A 19,269-nucleotide genomic window follows, 5' to 3' on the forward strand; every position below is an offset into this window, starting at 1 on the left:
TCTCTCTCTCTCTCTCTCTCTCTCTCTCTCTCTCTCTCTCTCTCTCTCTCATATCTCGAGACTAATAACCATTAAAAGGACATTAAAACTCTCTCTTCTCTCTTCTCTCTCTCTCTCTCTCTCATATTTCGAGACTAATAACCATTAAAAGGACATTAAAACTCTCTCTCTCTCTCTCTCTCTCTCTCTCTCTCTCTCTCTCTCTCTCTCATATTTCGAGACTAATAACCATTATTCTCCAACCACCTAACAACCCACAAAACATTGGAGTGGACAATCATTCAACGAGAGTTAAACTGCGTTAAGCTTGACAAATTAGTTAGTAGCATTAAGCAAATTAAAGTATAAACCCATGCGAGATCACACAGCTTGGAACCCCCCACTGTAAAACTACGCTGACAACACCACCACATCAATCCCGCACTTCCCAACTGTTAAACTTACCTGATGTTATGAGATGATTTAAATGGTACAGTACATTTTACACAGGTTTCTTCTGTACACACCTAGGACCAGTGTCAAAGAGGATGGCGTCTACCAAAAATTCAGACGTCCGACCTAAAAGCAAAGAGCTGATTGCAACTCAAAGGGAGGAGGTGGTGTTCAGAAACACCATTGCTTGATGGACCACGCACGCAGGCTCAGAATTGAGATCCGATTTCTCCTGCCACTCGATCACTTGCCTGCCTTCTTAGCTTTTTTGGCAGCCGGCTTGCTGGCCGGAGCCTTAGGCTTGGCAGCAGCCTTCACAGATTTGGCCTTCTTCGGAGCAGCCTTCTTAGGCGCTGCAGGCTTTTTAGGTGCAGATGCAGCAGGCTTCTTGGCAGGGGGTGCCTTCTTCTCGGCGGCAGCAGCCGGCTTGGCCGGCTTTGCTGCAGGCTTTGCCTTGGCTACAACCTTCGGTTTCGGTTTCGGCTTGGAGGCGCTGCCTGCTGCAGCAGGCTTCGACACCTTCGAGACCTTCACCTTCTTTGGAGACTTGCTTGCAACCTTCTTTGGCTTGGCCTTTGGCTTTGGCTTTGGCTTTGGCTTTGCTGCCGCGGCCTTTGGCGCAGATGCAGGCTTCTTTGGCTTCGCATCAGGAGCCTTTGGTGCAGCAGGCTTGCTTGGCTTCTTCAGCTTGTCAGAGAGCTTGTAAGAATTCTTCACCTTCACAAGCTGTCCATTCGAGGACAGCTTTTTCAATTGGACGGACAAAATCTTCTTGTAATTGGGAGGGAGGCCGGATTTGTGCTTGTCCTCGAGGAATTTAGCTATAGCATGTTGGCTGGATCCAGTTCTATCCTTGAGGGTGGAAATGGCCTCCTTGATCATCTGCACGAAGAAAGACGAACTGTTAGCAGATGAACCACGCAGAAGCGCATGAAATTGGAGATTACGCTAGGTAAACTCTAGCAAGTAAGACTTCTGAATGCAAACCAGAGACTATGCCATGTGAACCCTAAACGACATGACTTCTGTATCAGAGCTTAAGATTCCTTTGAGATAGGCAATGCAATTTCGAATTCAATATTCCTGCAAACATTCCGCTCAAGGGCGTTCGCGAGATCAGGAAAAACAGGAATAATTTTCTGATTGAGATAGGCGAAGAAATTATGTCATAGAAGTAAAACGCAACACACAGCACAGGAGAACCTAGATCAGTAAGCAAAACGAGGAAATTATACCTCAAGGTAGGTCGGATGAGCGGCAGGCTTGGAGGACCCCTTGGGCGCACGGGGCTTCTTCTCCTTCGGAGTTTTGGTCTTTTTGGCCTTGACCTCGGCCTTAGTCTCGGCGGGGGGGACTGCCTCTGCGGGGGGAGCGGCGGCAGGGGCCGCGTCGGGAGCAGTGGCAGCGTCCGCGGAAGCCATGGATGGAGCTCGAGCAGAGAGCGAGAGAGAAGGAGAGAGAGGATGAGGGGTGAGAGAAAAATGGGCGAGGGAGAGAGGGAGACAGAGAGATAGAGAGAGATGGAGAGAGAAAGGCGTGTGCGTGCCTGATACCTATGGGTCAACATGGAGCATTTGTAGTGTATGACATGCCCCCGTGGCCCTCTCCTGCCTCCCCATTCGTCCACCCCTCTCTCCCCGGATCGCCCCCCATTCGAATTTCAAATACTCGCCGTTAGATCTCGCCACATCGACGGCCTCATATCCTCTCTCCCCTCGATCCATCTTCTCTCTCTCTCTCTCTCTCCTTTGTTTTATAGTATTGTTGTGTGCTTCTTAGCACCCCTTTCTCAACCCCTCCTCCGTCAATTCCCCATTGATTTTGCACCTATCCATTAGAACCATTTGTGACAACGTCAGATCAAGTCTCAGCTATCAAAATTTCGAAAATCTCGTGTGTTTGTGATCGATTGACTCACACTAGAAAACACAGCAGCAAGAAACACAATCTCACTCATTTAGACATCGTTCTGAATCGCCTCAATGAGCACAGAAGAGCAATGAGTTAGCATCTTGTCATTGATGAACATTCATGCACCCTACGCAACATTTTGATGTATCTCGCTTTTGGATATGTGTATCAAATGTCATTCTAATCTATCTTCGTGTTACTGTTAAAAGAAACTTATATCCTCAATATTAAGTACCCAATACTCATTATCAAAGTTTGCTCTTTTCTATTTTGCTCTCTTCAAAAGGTGTGTATGTTGCTTATGAATCAAGAATGTTTCACAAAACTAGAGAATAAGCACAATTATGATACATCAAGAGTCTAAACAACATATAAAGTTGATTGTCATTCTATTCATGGGGGCTACCCTCAATTGCATAATCATTACACATTGCATATCAACTTTATAATGGACCCGTTATTACAAATAACATGTGGTGCAATCTCATGTGATAGCATTTTTGCAAAAACTAATTAATGAAGGCAAACACAAAGGTGATGGAACTAAAATACTATTTAAGAGACAATTCCATAGACAAGGAGCTCATAACTACATGATGGTGGAGAGACTTTAGTGATCCAATTAAAAGGGCAAAAGTTCATGCCTACAATTATGGCTATGCAAAGTACTTTATTTAACATTTTTGAGATAGCTAATGTACTTAGAAAAAGATTCCAATTCTTACTAAAGCATGTTGAAGCCCCAAGTGCCACAAAATATTCAAAATAGGGTCGGATGGTCTTGTTTAGAGGCATAATGCACGCGACAAACCAATTGAGTGGAAAATGAGAATTGTCACTGCTATGGGTGGCGATTTCTAATGAGCTCTTTATTTGTGACATCTAATAAGCTCATGCTCCAATGCAACATCGACTTTAGAAAGCAAAACAATCATGTTTCAATGTAATATTAGTGGCAAGCAATTCCAACAGGAAATTTGGGAAACAACGAGCAATTCAACAACCTAGAGAGGTGTGGATGGCAAACGATGGTGATGATGGGGGTTTAGGCGGTGATGCCCACTAGATGGAGAGTGGTCAATGGATGATGGGGTTGGAGGGTGGTGGCTAGGGTGGACAAGGATGGAGATGGCTAAATCGGGATAAGTGGGGCTAGAGAACATGAGAGAAGGGTACATGAGGGTAAACTAGTACAAGCAAGGGTAGAGACAAATAGAGGAGGGTAGACGTGGGTTGTAAAAGGTGGCCAACTACATAGGGGGGCAAGCAAGTGTAATGAGGAGGTAGGTGAAGGGAATGTGGGAGATAAAGGGGATAGGTGGATGGTAGAGAGGGTAGTGAGGGTAGTGAGGTGTCATCAAGTAGGATAGCTAGGGTGGGCAAGGGATGGCCGAGGCAATAAATCGGGGTAAATGGGTTAGAGGAGGGTAAATGGGGTAGGCAAGGGTAGAGATGAACAAAGAAGGCAATGTATGGGTAGTAAGGTGGGCAACAATATAAGGTGGTAGGTGAGGGGCAGAGGGAGTGAATGGGGGGTAGAGGGGGATAGATGAGGGTAGTGGGATGTAGGTAGGTTGGGGAGGTAAGTAGGGATGGAGATGGTTAGAGGGCATGCCTAAGTGAGCAAGGATGGAGGTAGAGGTGGCCAAAGGAGGGCATGCCTAATTAAGCAAGGGTTAGGCAGTTTCTTTTATTGGGGGGCCACAGGGGGAAGGGAGGGGGGGTTTGTTGGAGGAATGGAGGTGGTTAGAGGGCATGCCTAGGTAAGGAAAGGTGGGCAATAGTATAAGGAGGCCCAAGGGGCACATCAAGCTAACAAGGGGTAGAGCAAGTTGGAGGTGTAGAGGGGGATTGATGAGAATAGTGGAATGCAAGTATGGGTCACTGGAGATGTGGGTAAGCATGGTTAAAGGGGGGTGAAGGTTGGTAGACAAGGGTAGATAGGGGTTAAGAAAGAGAAATTGTGGGAGTAGAGGAGGATCCACTTCTAATAAGAGGGTAGGGTAGGTATTAATAAGATAGACAAAGGCAAGAGGTGTAGGAGGTAGTGGGTAATTGGTCGCGTAAGGGGGTGAGTGTGGAATAAAGGGGGATAGACAAGGGGGACTAGTTTTTTTTTTCCTCAAAAGGTGAAGGGGGGGTGGTTTTAAGAAGGGGTAGCTAATCAAGTGATAGAGTAGAGAGGGTAGGTGGGGGATAGTTGAGAAGCGCAAATGAAGGTGGGAGTGGATGAGGGAAGTTAGGATAAGTGAAGATAAGGGGGGTGGAGCTTAGTAAAGGGGGGATAGGCAATAGTAGGCAACTGTAGGTGAGGGATAAGGGGAATATAAAGGTAGGTGGGGGGTACAGTGTAGGGGGTGGTAAATCAGGGGTGGGCATGTAGTTTAGTGATAGACTAGTGAGGGTGGATGGGGGATAGTTGAGAATAGTGAATTAAGGTGGGAGTGGATAGGTAAGATAGGATAAGCAAGGATAAGGGGGATTAGAGGCAGTGGAGGTTAGTAAAACATGAATAGGTGATGTAGGCAAGGACAGGTGAGGGTATAAGGGGAATAAAAGGGCAAGTGAGGGCTAGAGTGGAAGATTATGAGGGATAGTTAAGGATTCGCAACCTAACAACATAGGAAATGACTACGGTCATTGACCCTCAACCGTGTTTCTCGATAGAGACCTAGACTAACTAATCAAGCATGCTACCCCTTAGACCACACATCTAGAATGCCATAGAGACCAAGATTGACCATGGAGAGCAATGAGCTCAAAAGATGAGGCAAGACATAGAAATGCACAAGGTCCAATGCATCTTAGCGCTCACTAATCGAAATAGGACAAGACCAAATGCAGAGAGGGAGATAGCATTAGAGGTTGAGCTTATGCTGGAGCGAGCTACTCATGAAGCAACTCTTAGACAACATCGTTGCCTACAGAATAGAGCGGACTAGCCCTGGAAACTTTGTTGTTAGCAGGATTAGGAATCACCCTGAATTCTAAAAGCCAGACCAAGATACATGTGGTTCCTAAGAAACTCGACAAGTTTAATTATAAAGACTAGGGTAGTTCTTTATTAAAAGATATTTTCAAGCCACACCATGAACTCTTGAGGGCACCACATCATCACTAAAGAAATCCACCCCCATGTTTATAGTCAAATCCTAAGGCTTTTGGACAACCCTCTAAATTCATTTTATAGATCTAAAAGCTAAAATTCAATGCACAAAAATTCTTGTCTCATTGTTCTAATGTTCTAATGTTGATGTGTGTGTGTGTGTGTGTGTGTGTGTGTGTGTGTGTGTGTGTGTGTGTGTGTGTGTGTGTGTGTGTGTGTGTGTGTGTGTGTGTGTGTGTGTGTGTGTGTGTGTGTGTGTGTGTGTGTGTGTGTGTGTGTGTGTGTGTGTGTGTGTGTGTGTGTGTGTGTGTGTGTGTGTGGATAGAGAGAGTCAGAGAGAGATGGTATATTCAATGCATGGTGACCACATGGCCTTGAGTTCAATTTCTATATCCATAGGTTTTTTGTGTCGTTAACTCAATGGCTTGTGACTAAGTGAGGCACTTGATTTTGAGAGATAGAGAGAGGGGGGGATGGAGGGAGGGAGGGAGGGAGGGAGGAGAGAGGGGGAGTGAACCCACACCATCATAGCCTTATTAAGCTTTGTGAAGTGTGTTTATGTGCCTTTGATGATACACCTCTCTCTCTCTCTCTCTCTCTCTCTCTCTCTCTCTCTCTCTCTCTCTCTCTCTCTCTCTCTCTCTCTCTCTCTCTCTCTCTCTCTCTCTCTCTCTCTCATGTGCAAACACACACATAGACACACAAATGACTCTACCAAACATGCACTGATGCCAGGAGGCATATTCCACGGTGGATTCCGTGAGGTTTTACGGTGGATTCCGTAAACTTAGATGACCGGGGCTCATACGCAAAGAGGATTCTTTGTGCGAGAAGTTGATGGGGACGCCTGTCCTTTTCGGGCGTTTCATTAATTTAGTGTGTACATGGGTGATTCCATAGCGGGTGATTCCGCAAAATGCATATTAAATTAATAAATGTTTATGAGTTTAGAGTGCGCACTCGTAATAAATTAAGGTTAGGATTTATTTCTAACCAGTTGATTTATTTATATAGCTGAAGACTGCTAGGTATTCACTTTTGTCGGTTTAATTGTGTTATTTTACTAACGATTGTGAATGCTTCAGTTGATGTGTAGAGATAGCAGCAGTGGCGGAGGAAAGCATTGGAGTCTAGCGGGTTTCTGATCTTTGGACTATATTTTGATAGGCGCCACGCCTATATTTTGTTATGTCTATAGAGACATCGATTATTTATTATTATTTTGTATGCGCTTATGCGCCTGGATATGTTATTTCTATTCGGACATTGAGATTGGGCGTGCCAGACTCTTTGGGCACCGTCCATTAGCTTTATTTTCCTATTTTTGGTAGAAAGCAAACTCAAAAGCTAAAAGCTTGTCATATTTTTGTAATTGGGCTATTTTTGAGCAAAAAGATTGGAAATATATATTAAATACATGCTTTGTGAAGCGCTCACACAAGGCATGGGGGAGATTCAACCCAATTTGTCTCTTGTCTCATGTCGTGCTTGTTTTTACATTGGTCTTTGTGCTAAAAAGTAGAGTGCTTTGTTCTTGGGGACCTTTGGGAATTCACTACGTGAGCTACCTGCGTCCGATCTGCGCACCAGTGGTATCAGAGCGGAGCAGAGATCAAGGGCTTCCAATCGCTACCAATCTCGGGCGAAGGCGGAGCTCCAGGAACAAACGGCCTCTACAGTCAATCTCGTCGCGAACCGTCGATACAGGCAGACTTCTGGCGATCAAGAACCCCTGTTTTCACTCTCAGATCGCGAAGGACCACTCTCTGTCGGCGGAGGACCACTCCCTCAACTTCATGAACAAGTCGTGATCAACCAGTGAGAAATCTCTAATCTACTTCATTAAAAAGCTTAGTTTCAAGCTTAAGAAGCTTATAAGCTTCATAATCTTCAACTCGTCGTCAAGAGGAGGACCCCCGAAATTTTCGGCGGAATCAAAAACGGCCCCCCCCCCCCACGATTGAAAAAACGGCGGCCTCTGTCCACCTTCTTAAGCTTATTAAGCTTTAAGCTTAACTAATTAAGCTTAAGCCATACTATACTCTGCAAGTTCTACTGGGCAGACAAGTCTGTAAACTCCGGGTCACGCACTCCAGAAGACAAGTTCAGCAAGTCACTTGTAAACAAGTCCTGCAAGTTCTGCAAGTCGGCTAAGTCCAGCAAGTCAACAACTCTGCAAGTCAGACTAAATCAGAACTGACTAGTGCTTAAAACTCATAGAAGACTTGTTCGTTTGCAAAAACTCAGAACTGGAAAGTTGTTCGCAGCAAGCTGTTCTACCTATCTGCAAGTTCGTTGAAGTACTTTCAGCAAACAGAGACAGAAATATTTCAGAATTTCTAAAAATTGAAGAAGAAAATACCCAAAAATACATAGCCTTGTAACCCCAAATTTGAGCTACGCTCATCCCGCTAACTGATTTTGAGTGAGAAAGGTTTGTTGAGTTTTACAGGATGACTACCCCACATATGGATGATCCTATGGCTGAAGACGACCTACCCGAGCCTACCATGGAGCAAAAGCTGGATCTTATCATGTTGCAATTAGACGAAGAGCGAAGAGCTAGGCAAGCCTTGCAAGCGCAATTGACAAAGCTACAAGGAGCGTCCACTGATAAAGAAGAACCTCAAGCTGAAGATTTGATACGCCGTACCATCGACGCCACTCTTGAAGCACAAACCATTCGCAAGGAATCCAAGATAGTAAACGAAGTTTCAAGTTTCGCACTTTCAATGGCATAAGAGAAGGAAAGACTGTTTTATCATTCATTAGCCAATTTGATGACTATTTCCATGAGGAAACTTATCCTGAGAAAGATAAAATCAAGTGTGTTACTAATCATCTGATAGATAGAGCATCACTTTGGTGGACTGTCGTCCGCAAGAGTATAGAATGTCCTGCTACATGGGAAGATTTCAAGAAGAAGTTCATGCAAAATTTCCTACCACCGCAATTTCATGAGAAGGCTATCAAGCAATGGGATTTACTTCAACAGCGCGATCGTGAGCCTATACCACAGTATACAGAGCGTTTTTGGAATGCACTTTTACAGCTACGCATGCTTGAAGACGTACCAGAGACGACCCATAAGCGGAAGTACATGTCTGGACTTCTTGGACATTACTACGCTGAGGTGAATATGTTCAAGCCTGCTACCCTTGAAGATGCTATCTCCTTAGCTCACGACACTGAAGATAAATTACGTGGAAGAGATCGACGACCACAACCATTCCAAGCAAACGGTAATTATGGATCTAAACAATTCAATTCAAATTTCAGAAGGTTTAATCCAGGTCGTTTCTCATCACCATCTTTCCGCAAGAATTGGCCTAAACCACCTGCATTACCATCCACTGTCAATCCAAATCCTAAGCCTATCCAACAAGCAAATCCAAATATACCCAGACTCCCAGCCATTGCAAGATAACCATCCAATAGCATATTCTAGTTCTAAGCTGAAACCCTCTGAGCTCAAATATTCCACCTATGACAAGGAACTCTTAGTAGTTGTTCAAGCATTGAAACAATGGAAGCATTATTTAATGGGTTCAGAATTCATGATAAAGACCGACCAGCAAAGCATTAGACATCTACTTAGCCAACCCCAAATTTCTGACCGTCATATCAAATGGGCTTCATTCATTCAAAGTTTCCATCCTATCATTCAATACCAACCTGGAAAAGAAAATGTAGTTGCCGATGCATTAAGTAGAAGACCTGCAATTCATAATATTTCTATCATATCTTTTGATTCTTTGATTGCTATGAAAGACACATATCACCAGGATATTACTTTTCATTCTGATTGGCAAAAATTAGTTCAAAATAATTTCATTCCTGTTGATTCATTGTCATATAATGATGGATTCATGTTCTTTGAAAAGAGACTGTGTGTTACTATTCCATTCCGATCTTTTGTTTTAAATGAAATTCATTGTCCCCCATATCAAGGTCATAGAGGTATCATTTCTACATTACGCATGTTAACTGAAGATTTTTATTGGCCGCATATGGATGCAGATGTGTCTAATTTTGTTTCTGAATGTTTGATTTGTCAAAGAATAAAGAGACATCATGGTAAACAGTATGGGTTATTAATGCCTTTATCTATTCCATCTAAACCTTGGGAACATATATCTATGGATTTCATTACTGGCTTACCAAATACTAAATCTAACCATGACATGATTTGGACAATTGTAGATAGATTTAGTAAGCAAGCATATTTCATTGCATGTAAGAAAACTTTAACAGCATCACAAGCAGCACAGTTATTTTTGAAAACTGTTTTTACTAACCATGGATTGCCGAAAGTGATTATTTCAGATAGAGATTCTAGATTTTGTAATAATTTCTGGATTACACTGTTTGCAAATCTAGGCACAAAGATTGATTTCTCATCTGCATTTCATCCAGAAACAAATGGACAAACAGAAGCCACAAATAGCACTATTCTAGATCTTTTACGTGCATACACTATCTCTAAACCTCAAACATGGGATACTCATTTGCATTTATTACAGTTTGCATATAACAATACACCACACACATCTACAAAGAAAGCACCTTTTGAAGTTATTTATGGATATAGATTATCTACACCTGTTGCATCTTTGTCTAATAGAATACAAAGTGCCGATGATATTGCTGTTATGCATAACACTATTTTTGATGAGGTCAAGGATATGATTGCTAAAGCCCAACAATCATATACCAAACAAGCCAACAAGAAAAGACAAGCCATGAATTTCAAAGTTGATGATTATGTTTGGCTTAGAATAGAAAAGCGTAGACTGCAAAGTGTAGATAGACATCCAGTTGTTAAATTAGCCCCTAGATTCTACGGACCATTTAGAATCATTCATAAGATTAATGACAATGCATTCAAGTTAGAACTGCCATCCCATTGGAAAATTCATAATACATTTCATATTAGTTTATTGAGACCATTTAGAGGACAATTACCTATCCACCCTGTCTATGAAAACCCACCTTTACTAGAAGAAGAGACTGAAATCCTTGAACCAGAAGCCATCATAGACACTGATTACATGACCACTAGAACTGGCCGAAGGTACTCTAGATATCTCGTGAAATTTAAGAACCATCCTGTAGAAGAAGCACAATGGATGCACGCTAGAGACCTAAATGCTTTCCCCACTCTGTTAGCTCCACATTGAGCTAATAGCAATTGAGGTCAATTGCTATCCCACCCCGGGGGTATGATGCCAGGAGGCATATTCCACGGTGGATTCCGTGAGGTTTTACGGTGGATTCCGTAAACTTAGATGACCGGGGCTCATACGCAAAGAGGATTCTTTGTGCGAGAAGTTGATGGGGACGCCTGTCCTTTTCGGGCGTTTCATTAATTTAGTGTGTACATGGGTGATTCCATAGCGGGTGATTCCGCAAAATGCATATTAAATTAATAAATGTTTATGAGTTTAGAGTGCGCACTCGTAATAAATTAAGGTTAGGATTTATTTCTAACCAGTTGATTTATTTATATAGCTGAAGACTGCTAGGTATTCACTTTTGTCGGTTTAATTGTGTTATTTTACTAACGATTGTGAATGCTTCAGTTGATGTGTAGAGATAGCAGCAGTGGCGGAGGAAAGCATTGGAGTCTAGCGGGTTTCTGATCTTTGGACTATATTTTGATAGGCGCCACGCCTATATTTTGTTATGTCTATAGAGACATCGATTATTTATTATTATTTTGTATGCGCTTATGCGCCTGGATATGTTATTTCTATTCGGACATTGAGATTGGGCGTGCCAGACTCTTTGGGCACCGTCCATTAGCTTTATTTTCCTATTTTTGGTAGAAAGCAAACTCAAAAGCTAAAAGCTTGTCATATTTTTGTAATTGGGCTATTTTTGAGCAAAAAGATTGGAAATATATATTAAATACATGCTTTGTGAAGCGCTCACACAAGGCATGGGGGAGATTCAACCCAATTTGTCTCTTGTCTCATGTCGTGCTTGTTTTTACATTGGTCTTTGTGCTAAAAAGTAGAGTGCTTTGTTCTTGGGGACCTTTGGGAATTCACTACGTGAGCTACCTGCGTCCGATCTGCGCACCATGCACATGCACACATATACAAACATCCATAAAAATATATCAAGGGGAATTGAACCCTCATGCATAAGAGCATATGCATCATACTTTTGCTTTGTGTCTCCCTTTCTATCTCTTTCTTGATGCTTCCATAAACATAACTCATTCCAATAGTTGTATCTCGACCCCTTCATCAACAAGACCCCCCAATTAGCTCCCTTTTATACCATAACCCTCTATATGTCCTCCGTATTGTAACCCTACATGTCTCCAACCCCCTTCCATACCTCTCCTATCTCCAATTTACCCATTGTTTGTCCCCCCTAGCTCCCTCTCTGCCATAAGTATCCATTGTTTCTCCCCCTTGCATACTTCCCCCCATCTCCAATTTACCCATTACCCCTTGTTTGGCCCCCATACATCCCTAACACTATCTTAGTCTAAACTCTTATTTGTCTACCATGTCTCTACCTCTTTGCCTCCACCTATCCCCTTGTCTATCCCCTACACACTTCCCAAACTCCCCCCCTCCCACTTTTCCCACTAGCTCCCTCAAATTTCCCCTTTCCAAATCCCCCTCTCCCCCCAAAATCCTTATTTTCCTCTCTCAAGTACCCAAATATATTATTTCGTGCCTTAACCCCTTGTCTACAACCATGATCTCCAATCACTAGCCTAACCTCTTCTTTATGCCCCCTTCCCACCACCATTCCCAATCTCTCACCAACCTCCCTCCCCACCACTAGCTACCTACCACCAACCTACCATCAATGCCAACCCCGCTAACATTGCCACTCTACTCCGACCGCCTCTCCTTATGTGGTTGACGTGTTTACCATTTTCCAAATTTTATAGCCAAAATGACCCACTAAATAACAACACCCTAATTTTTTGGTATGCATGCAAGTTTGAGTAATGGGAATGAAGAGCTAACAAAAATAAGCAAGAGAACCATTATAGTTTTGCTAAGGTATTCCCAACTTGCTTCACCTAACCTGTTTAAAAACAAAATTTCTGGCACCTCTAGCATAAGGAAAGCAAAATTCTAAGTCAAAGAGACATTAGCATTACTTATGGTTGAAAAGATCAAGAAGAACAATGCAAGTTTGATAACTATAAGTGTAAGCTTGGATTTGCAAGCTATGAGTGTGAGTCTACCAAAATTGTATTTGCACCCAAAGTAGAAGTTGCAAAATTTCAAAATAATTGTTAAGAAAATGGTATACCCACATGGCAAATGCATTTAATAGAAAAGAGTTCTAGAAATCTCACAAAACATTAACCAAATTCCAAGTATTGCTCAAGTACCATGCAAAACTATAGTGTGAGAAAATAGAAAAAAATGGAAGATAAGGTCGAACACAAGTACAAGAGAGAAAAGGAGAAAAGAAATGAAAAATATTATCCTCTTTTATTGAATTGATACAATTAACTACAGGGTCTATCCACCCGTGTACTCTTATAAGCTTCGATGGTGATCTAAACAGATGCTAGATTGAGGACAATGAGTGTAAAAGGTATGTCATAACATGTTCAATAGATATGATGTATCTCTATAAATAACAACCTCATAAAGAGGTCAACATGATAGGTGAGAAAAAGGGGGAGCAATCAAGTGGATGGTAGGTGCATCCATAAAGTAGATGGTAGGTGAGAAAAAGGTGGGTTCGTAAGGCAAATGGTAGGTGAGAAAAGGTTGATCCATAAAGTGGATGGTAGGAAAGGAAACGGTGGAGGTGGATGGATAAGGTTTTTGGGGGTAGGATATTCATTATCCATCAACATGTAAGATATTAAATATCCTCCAACATGGTCCCCCTTAACTCACTACTCACATGCTTCACCTTTGCTAACCACCCACATGCTCCATCCAACCCACTAGCCACCACCCAAGAATATTCTCATGAATTTCTAAATCCCCATAACTCATCACTTAATGTATACCATGAATCTTTCCAACTTGATCCAATGGTCAAGTCCACATAGGCCATCTCATGACCATTTGGTCTTTAAGGCTAGATCCCTTCCAATGTCTAAACTCGGAACCCTATCAATTCCCTATGCTCATCATGGTTGGGATGCGCCCTGTCGTGGGGGGTGAGGTGGGGTGGGGGAGGGGGTGTGCCATGTCATGGCGGGGGGGGGGGGGGGGGGGGGGGCGGGCGGTGAGGTGAGGTGGGGTGGGTTGAGCGGGGTTTTTTGAGGCGTGGTGGGGTGGTGTGGATGGAGCGGGGTTTTTCAAGGTGGGGTGCGGGGGGGAATGCCCCGCATTGTGGGGGGGTGAGGTATTTCGGGCCTTACAATATTTTGCACTTGAAGCATAGGTACGAAATGTGAGAGGTGGGGATTTGAGTGACTTGCAACATGCAATTCTCAATAGCGAGATTTACTCACATAAGAATGCCCATTGTATATGAAGCTATGACTCTAATATATCTAGGAATTAGAAACAAAGAAACAAAAAATCAAGATAGGACTTTTCTCATCCAAACATACCATATCTAATTAAACTCCTCTCTAATAGTTCTATTACTCTATCTATAACCTGGGAAGAGTTTTGGCTTGGAGCCTAGCCCACCCCCCCCCTACAGCCTCAATTCTATCCTCAAGTTTTCTTAACCCATACGTTTATGTCATGCCCTTTCTACTCCAAATTGGCACTTGATATTGTAACCTCTATAGGATAGTCTCCTCTTTCACTCCTCGAGTAAACTGGGACACTAAATAGAGCACACAACTTGGATATCTTATGAGACTATATGCCTCAGTTCTTGTGTGGTGAGAAGCAATAATGGATCACACAACACCCAATGTCACACCTCAAATGCAAGATAGAAATGTGTGGAAGCAAAAAGTAGAGAAGAAAAAAGAAAATGAAGTAAAAGAAGAAGAGGAATGCAATGGAAATACACATAACTATCCCTTGCTTTGTCAATATAAAACTCACAAGAGAAGAGGGGAAGGCTTGAGCTCAAGAAGAACGTTTCTCATAATGGTAAAATTTATATTACACAAGAACAATCTACATATTTTAGGCACCCTAAAACCTTATATATACTATAGATCATGTCTCTTCCCTGTAAAATGAAGTATAATAGCCATAGGTGCCTATAAATGAATTAGTGTTAAAGGTTTCTACCATTTGTATCTATGAGGTCTCTTACATCCTATGACCACTTTGCATTCATCTAGAATGGTGGCTATAGTATTAATTCCCTGATGTATTGTAAAGAATATGGTGTTTTATCTCCTTATTATGGAAACATTGTTTTTGGAAATAAGACAATGGATGAAGGTGATAGTATGTAGGTGGCAATAAACGAGGCAAGCAAGGGGTATGAGTGCTATCTAGGTGTTAATGGTATTTTGAGAAGGTTGTAAAAAGCACAAGTGTCAGCTACTATTTTGGATTATGGACATCATCATGTTATCATGGATGTATTCCTTTGTGAGAGTTGTGGGCTTATTCCCGTGCGGATTATATTTATCACCTACACTTGCATTTGTTGCACCTGCAAGTGTTTTGTAGGTTGCGCACATGTATTTGTGGTTAGATTAGCAAATGCTTGGTCTATTTAGGCTAAGGTACAAGCATGCTTCAAGATAGAACACCCAAGAGAGGGTGCAAACCCTAATTCACCATTGTGGAAACCCTAAACACAAAAGGGGCAGGGTAAGGTGGAAGGTCTCAGTTGTATTTACCCTTTTGGCACATCCATGCTGCGGAAGCTCTATCAGTGCGATTGTTAAATGATGTGGATCTAGGACATGACACAAGCTATGGTGGATCAAAGATGTAAACCAAGTTCATAATGACATGGACAAGTAGAGACAAACTATTACACAAGTGAATTAGGTTCCAAGATAGATTAGTTTGGACTCATAAACACAATCTTGTGTAGAATCGACAATGACAGACACTTAACTGAAAGTACAAAGCATCATGATATTGTGTTCATTTCATAGTCAAGTACAATGCTTTATAGGCTTTGAGTTGTTCCACTCTCCTCATTGTGCATATGGGATTCAGGACAGCTCCTCTTGGAGCATACATCATTTGTCTATTTCTCAACACCCCCCCTCAAATGATGAGTCTCTACCCTTGCTGGCTTTTGCCCCCCCTACATGTAGACATGGACCAGGAGACTAGCTCTTTGGCAGCCTAGTCAAGTTAAGGCTTGAAACTTTACATACTTGGTAAGGGTTGTACAAATCAAATTCACTAAGGAAAAGAAAGATCCACTATGGGAAAAACATATGAAAGATACAATGAAAGTTCTTCAAAACAATCTGTCAGAGTTGTTGATGGAAGCATATTCTTCTTCTTCTCTTTCTTCCATGTATTGGTTCTAGTGATGATCACTTTGCAATTGTTGGGCTCTCTTCTTGTGGAAACATTCACTGGCTACATGGCCAGTCTTACCACAATAGTGACATGTAATCCGATCCTTGTTATTGTTGTTAATGAATCCTTGACCTCTTCCTTTAGGTCCAGCGACTCCTTTGGTGTACAAAAGATTGTCCCTAGATTATGAGACATTGTCTTTTGCATTCTTGGTTTTTACTTTGCCTTCTTCATCAACTAGTGAGTGCTCAATATCTTTAAGTGTGAGGCTTGGAACATTACTCAAAGTGGACACAAGATTTTCATATGGATCCTTGTTTACACTTGCAAGCAGTACGGCTATTGCTTCATCTTCCTCAATATTCTTTTAAAGAGATGCAAGTTGAGTTTTTAAACTCTTAAACTTATTAATGTGTATGGTCATAGAAGCACTGTCTTTGATATCCAGTTTATAAAACTGCATGAGAAGTTTTACCTTTGAATTCTTTGCTTGAGTACCAAACATTTTATCAAGTTCCTCCCAGGCAGTTTTAGCATTTCTAATGCTAGATATATGATGTAGCACATCATCACTTAATCCCCAAGCAATGATGCCTAGTGCCTTATTATTCATCTTCTTCCATTCTTTGGATTTGAACTGGTCTTCTTCAACGAACCCATCTTCATCATCTTCCTTCTTGTTATCTGCATCATCTTCAAACAAGTCCCATAAATCCTTTCGCATCAGGTGGTACATGGTCTTTTCCTTCCAGGCATGGAAGCCTTCTCCATTGAACTTTGCTATTTGCTCAAGTTCTACCATGTTGAGCAGCTCCAATTAACTGAGAAAAGACAAGCAAGGAGGATTTGTGAAGTGTCACAAGGAGGTTAGTGTCAACTGACACTAGTTGAGTATCAATAAATACTATTCTTGAGCTTAGTATTGAATGTCGGTGCTTGATCTTCTTCTTGCTTGTTGATTTGAAGTGTTAATCTTGCTGGGAACTGAGTTCAAACTCAGCTAAGAGTGGCAGTGTGTGCCCTAAGTTGAAGGGAATGAGAAATTGAAGAAAAAATGAGCTTGCACCTTGATGGCTATGGCTTCCTGGATTAGGGTTTTGACCCAGGCCTGGTTTTTTTCAGATATCTAGAGCTAGAGTTGATCATTTTGAATTTTTTTAAAATGTAAATGTAGCTTACTCCATGCTCTACAAGAACCCCATGATAATTGTCAAGATTGGGTACAAGAGTATGGGTACAGATTAGCGAAACATAACCAGGTGCAGTTATGGCAGCGATGTCGAATTTTAGCAATGCCAGGCTTGTAGGTATCCAATGTCATGCTTAGATATGGTAGGCAGAAGCTCCTTGAGTAGAAGAACAATCCTCCTGAAGAAAGCACACTGAAATATTGCCTGGTTTGAGAGATATGAGAGCTCAAAGTGAGGTATGTCCTACAGGCCACAAATTGGGGCTCTGGCAGCAACTGACAATAGTGACAATGCTGAGGTCCAAATAGCCAAATCTCATGGATTGATGTGATACAGGGAAGCTTTGTGAGGTGGAGAACAACTTTCCAGAAGGAAGCTCATAGAGATTTGGTATGTGGAGTGAGATACAGGAGCTTCAAGATGACACAGTGCTGCTGGCTATGGCTGCCATAAGGTCCAACTGAGATTTGAAGTTGAAACTGAAGATATGAGCTGAATGTGGGCTGGTTAGAGATCACCAAAGATGAAGGGAGACTAGAGATTCAGAGTGTGAGCTGTGCCATGCCCAACTGGGCTCTGATACCATGTTAAATGATGTGGATCTAGGACATGACACAAGCTATGGTGGATCAAAGATGTAAACCAAGTTCATAATGACATGGACAAGTAGAGACAAACTATTACACAAGTGAATTAGGTTCCAAGATAGATTAGCTTGGACTCATAAACACAATCTTGTGTAGAATCGACAATGGCAGACACTTAACTGAAAGTACAAAGCATCATGATATTGTGTTCGTTTCATAGTCAAGTACAATGCTTTATAGGCTTTGAGTTGTTCCACTCTCCTCACTGTGCATATGGGATTCAGGACAGCTCCTCTTGGAGCATACATCATTTGTCTATTTCTCAACAGTGATTACTCAAGCTCTCTATTCTATCTTTCCATTCTATCATCTTGCTTTCATTGCATTGAGAGTGACTAAGAGGGAGAGAGTGAGAGGTGTGTTGAGCGAGGGCATGTTGTCCAGATTTTGCCATAACTAGGGTTATGATGAGAGCTCAAAGGTTCAAGAAGAGTGAAATATCAAGTAAGAGATGGTTAATACTTCATGCTAGAGATGTATTTGATCTAGCAAGAGAGAGAATAGCTTCAAGTGTTGAAAATCAGCACGAACTATCTACACTACAAGGATACAGAGGCATAGCGACGGTGCTTTTCAACGCAAAATAGCGACGGTACTCAGACGAAAAAAACGCGGGCCGAAACCCAAGCGCATTATTTTGCACGAGTAAACGAAAGAGAGAGCGAAGGGAAAAGCAAAAGGGAGAGCGAACTCCATCTTGCATTTGAGAGGGAGAGGGAGAGAAAGAGAGAAAGAGGGAGAAGGAAAGCTTCTCACCGCCGCCGCTGCCGTTCGCGAAGAAGAGGAGAAAGTATATGGAGGGCGAAGAGGAGTCGCCGAATCTATCCTCAGGCCTTTACGGTGAGTGCATTGTTCCTTCTTGCTTTGTTTTTATGATTTCTCTTTTTCTTTTACTTGTTTTTGTTAAAAATCATTTGTATTGAGAGAGGGAGAGGAAATAAGAGAGGGAGAGGAAGAGAGAAAATGAAAGAAGGAACGAGAGAGAGAGGGAGAAAACATTAAACATAAGAGGGAAAGAGAGAAAGAGAGGGAGAGGGAGAGGGAGGGAGAGGAAATGAGAGAGGGAGAGGAAGAGAGAAAAGGAAATAAGAAACAAGAGAGAGAGGGAGAAAACATTAAACATAATAGGGAAAGAGAGGGAGAGGGAGAGGGAGAGGGAGGGAGAGGTTGTTGTTATTGTTATTATTGTTTTATTTCTTCTTTTCTTTTCTTTTTTTATTGTTTGTTATTGTTGCGGTAGTAGTGGTAGCGGTAGTGGTAGTTGCTGTTTAATTTCTTATTTTCTTGTTTGTTGTTTTTGTGGTTGTCGTGGTAGCGATAGCGGTAGCGGTAGTGGTAGTGGTAGTGGTAGTTGTTGTTTAATTTCATATTTTCTTGTTTGTTGTTGTTGTGGTAGTCATAGTAATAGTGGTGGTAGTGGTAGTGATAGTAGTAGTTGTTGTTTAATTTCGTCTCTTCTAGTTTGTTGTTATTGTGGTAGTCGTAGTCGTCGTAGTCGTGATTGTAGTAGTAGTAATAGTAGTTTTCTTGTTTGTTGTTGCTGTAGTAGTAGTAGTTTTTTTTTATTTTCTTGTTTA

At 42.0% G+C, this 19,269-nt stretch overlaps 1 protein-coding gene across 1 annotated transcript; it reads right to left on the bottom strand.

Moving 5' to 3' along the window:
- Positions 1 to 432: 432 nt before the first annotated feature.
- On the bottom strand, positions 433 to 1,988 carry LOC148008333 (uncharacterized). Its single transcript, XM_087674309.1, has 2 exons — positions 1,668 to 1,988; positions 433 to 1,314 (listed from the first exon to the last, which is right to left on the bottom strand). Exons 1-2 carry the CDS (start codon positions 1,851 to 1,853, stop codon positions 676 to 678), a joined length of 825 nt encoding a protein of 274 aa, XP_087530435.1. The 5' UTR covers positions 1,854 to 1,988; the 3' UTR covers positions 433 to 675.
- Positions 1,989 to 19,269: the final 17,281 nt, after the last annotated feature.

This window comes from Lygodium microphyllum, unplaced genomic scaffold (assembly GCF_053477565.2).
Source record: "Lygodium microphyllum isolate KBCC unplaced genomic scaffold, Lygodium_microphyllum_v1.1.10 scaffold_188, whole genome shotgun sequence".
NCBI lineage: Eukaryota > Viridiplantae > Streptophyta > Polypodiopsida > Schizaeales > Lygodiaceae > Lygodium > Lygodium microphyllum.

What these genes read in the sequence shown, in the direction of transcription:
- LOC148008333 (XM_087674309.1), bottom strand. Translation starts at nt 1,853, where the DNA reads ATGGCTTCCGCGGACGCTGCCACTGCTCCCGACGCGGCCCCTGCCGCC. An exon ending in CTCATCCGACCTACCTTGAG is followed by an intron (nt 1,315 to 1,667) that starts GTATAATTTCCT and finishes TTCTTCGTGCAG; the next exon opens with ATGATCAAGGAGGCCATTTC.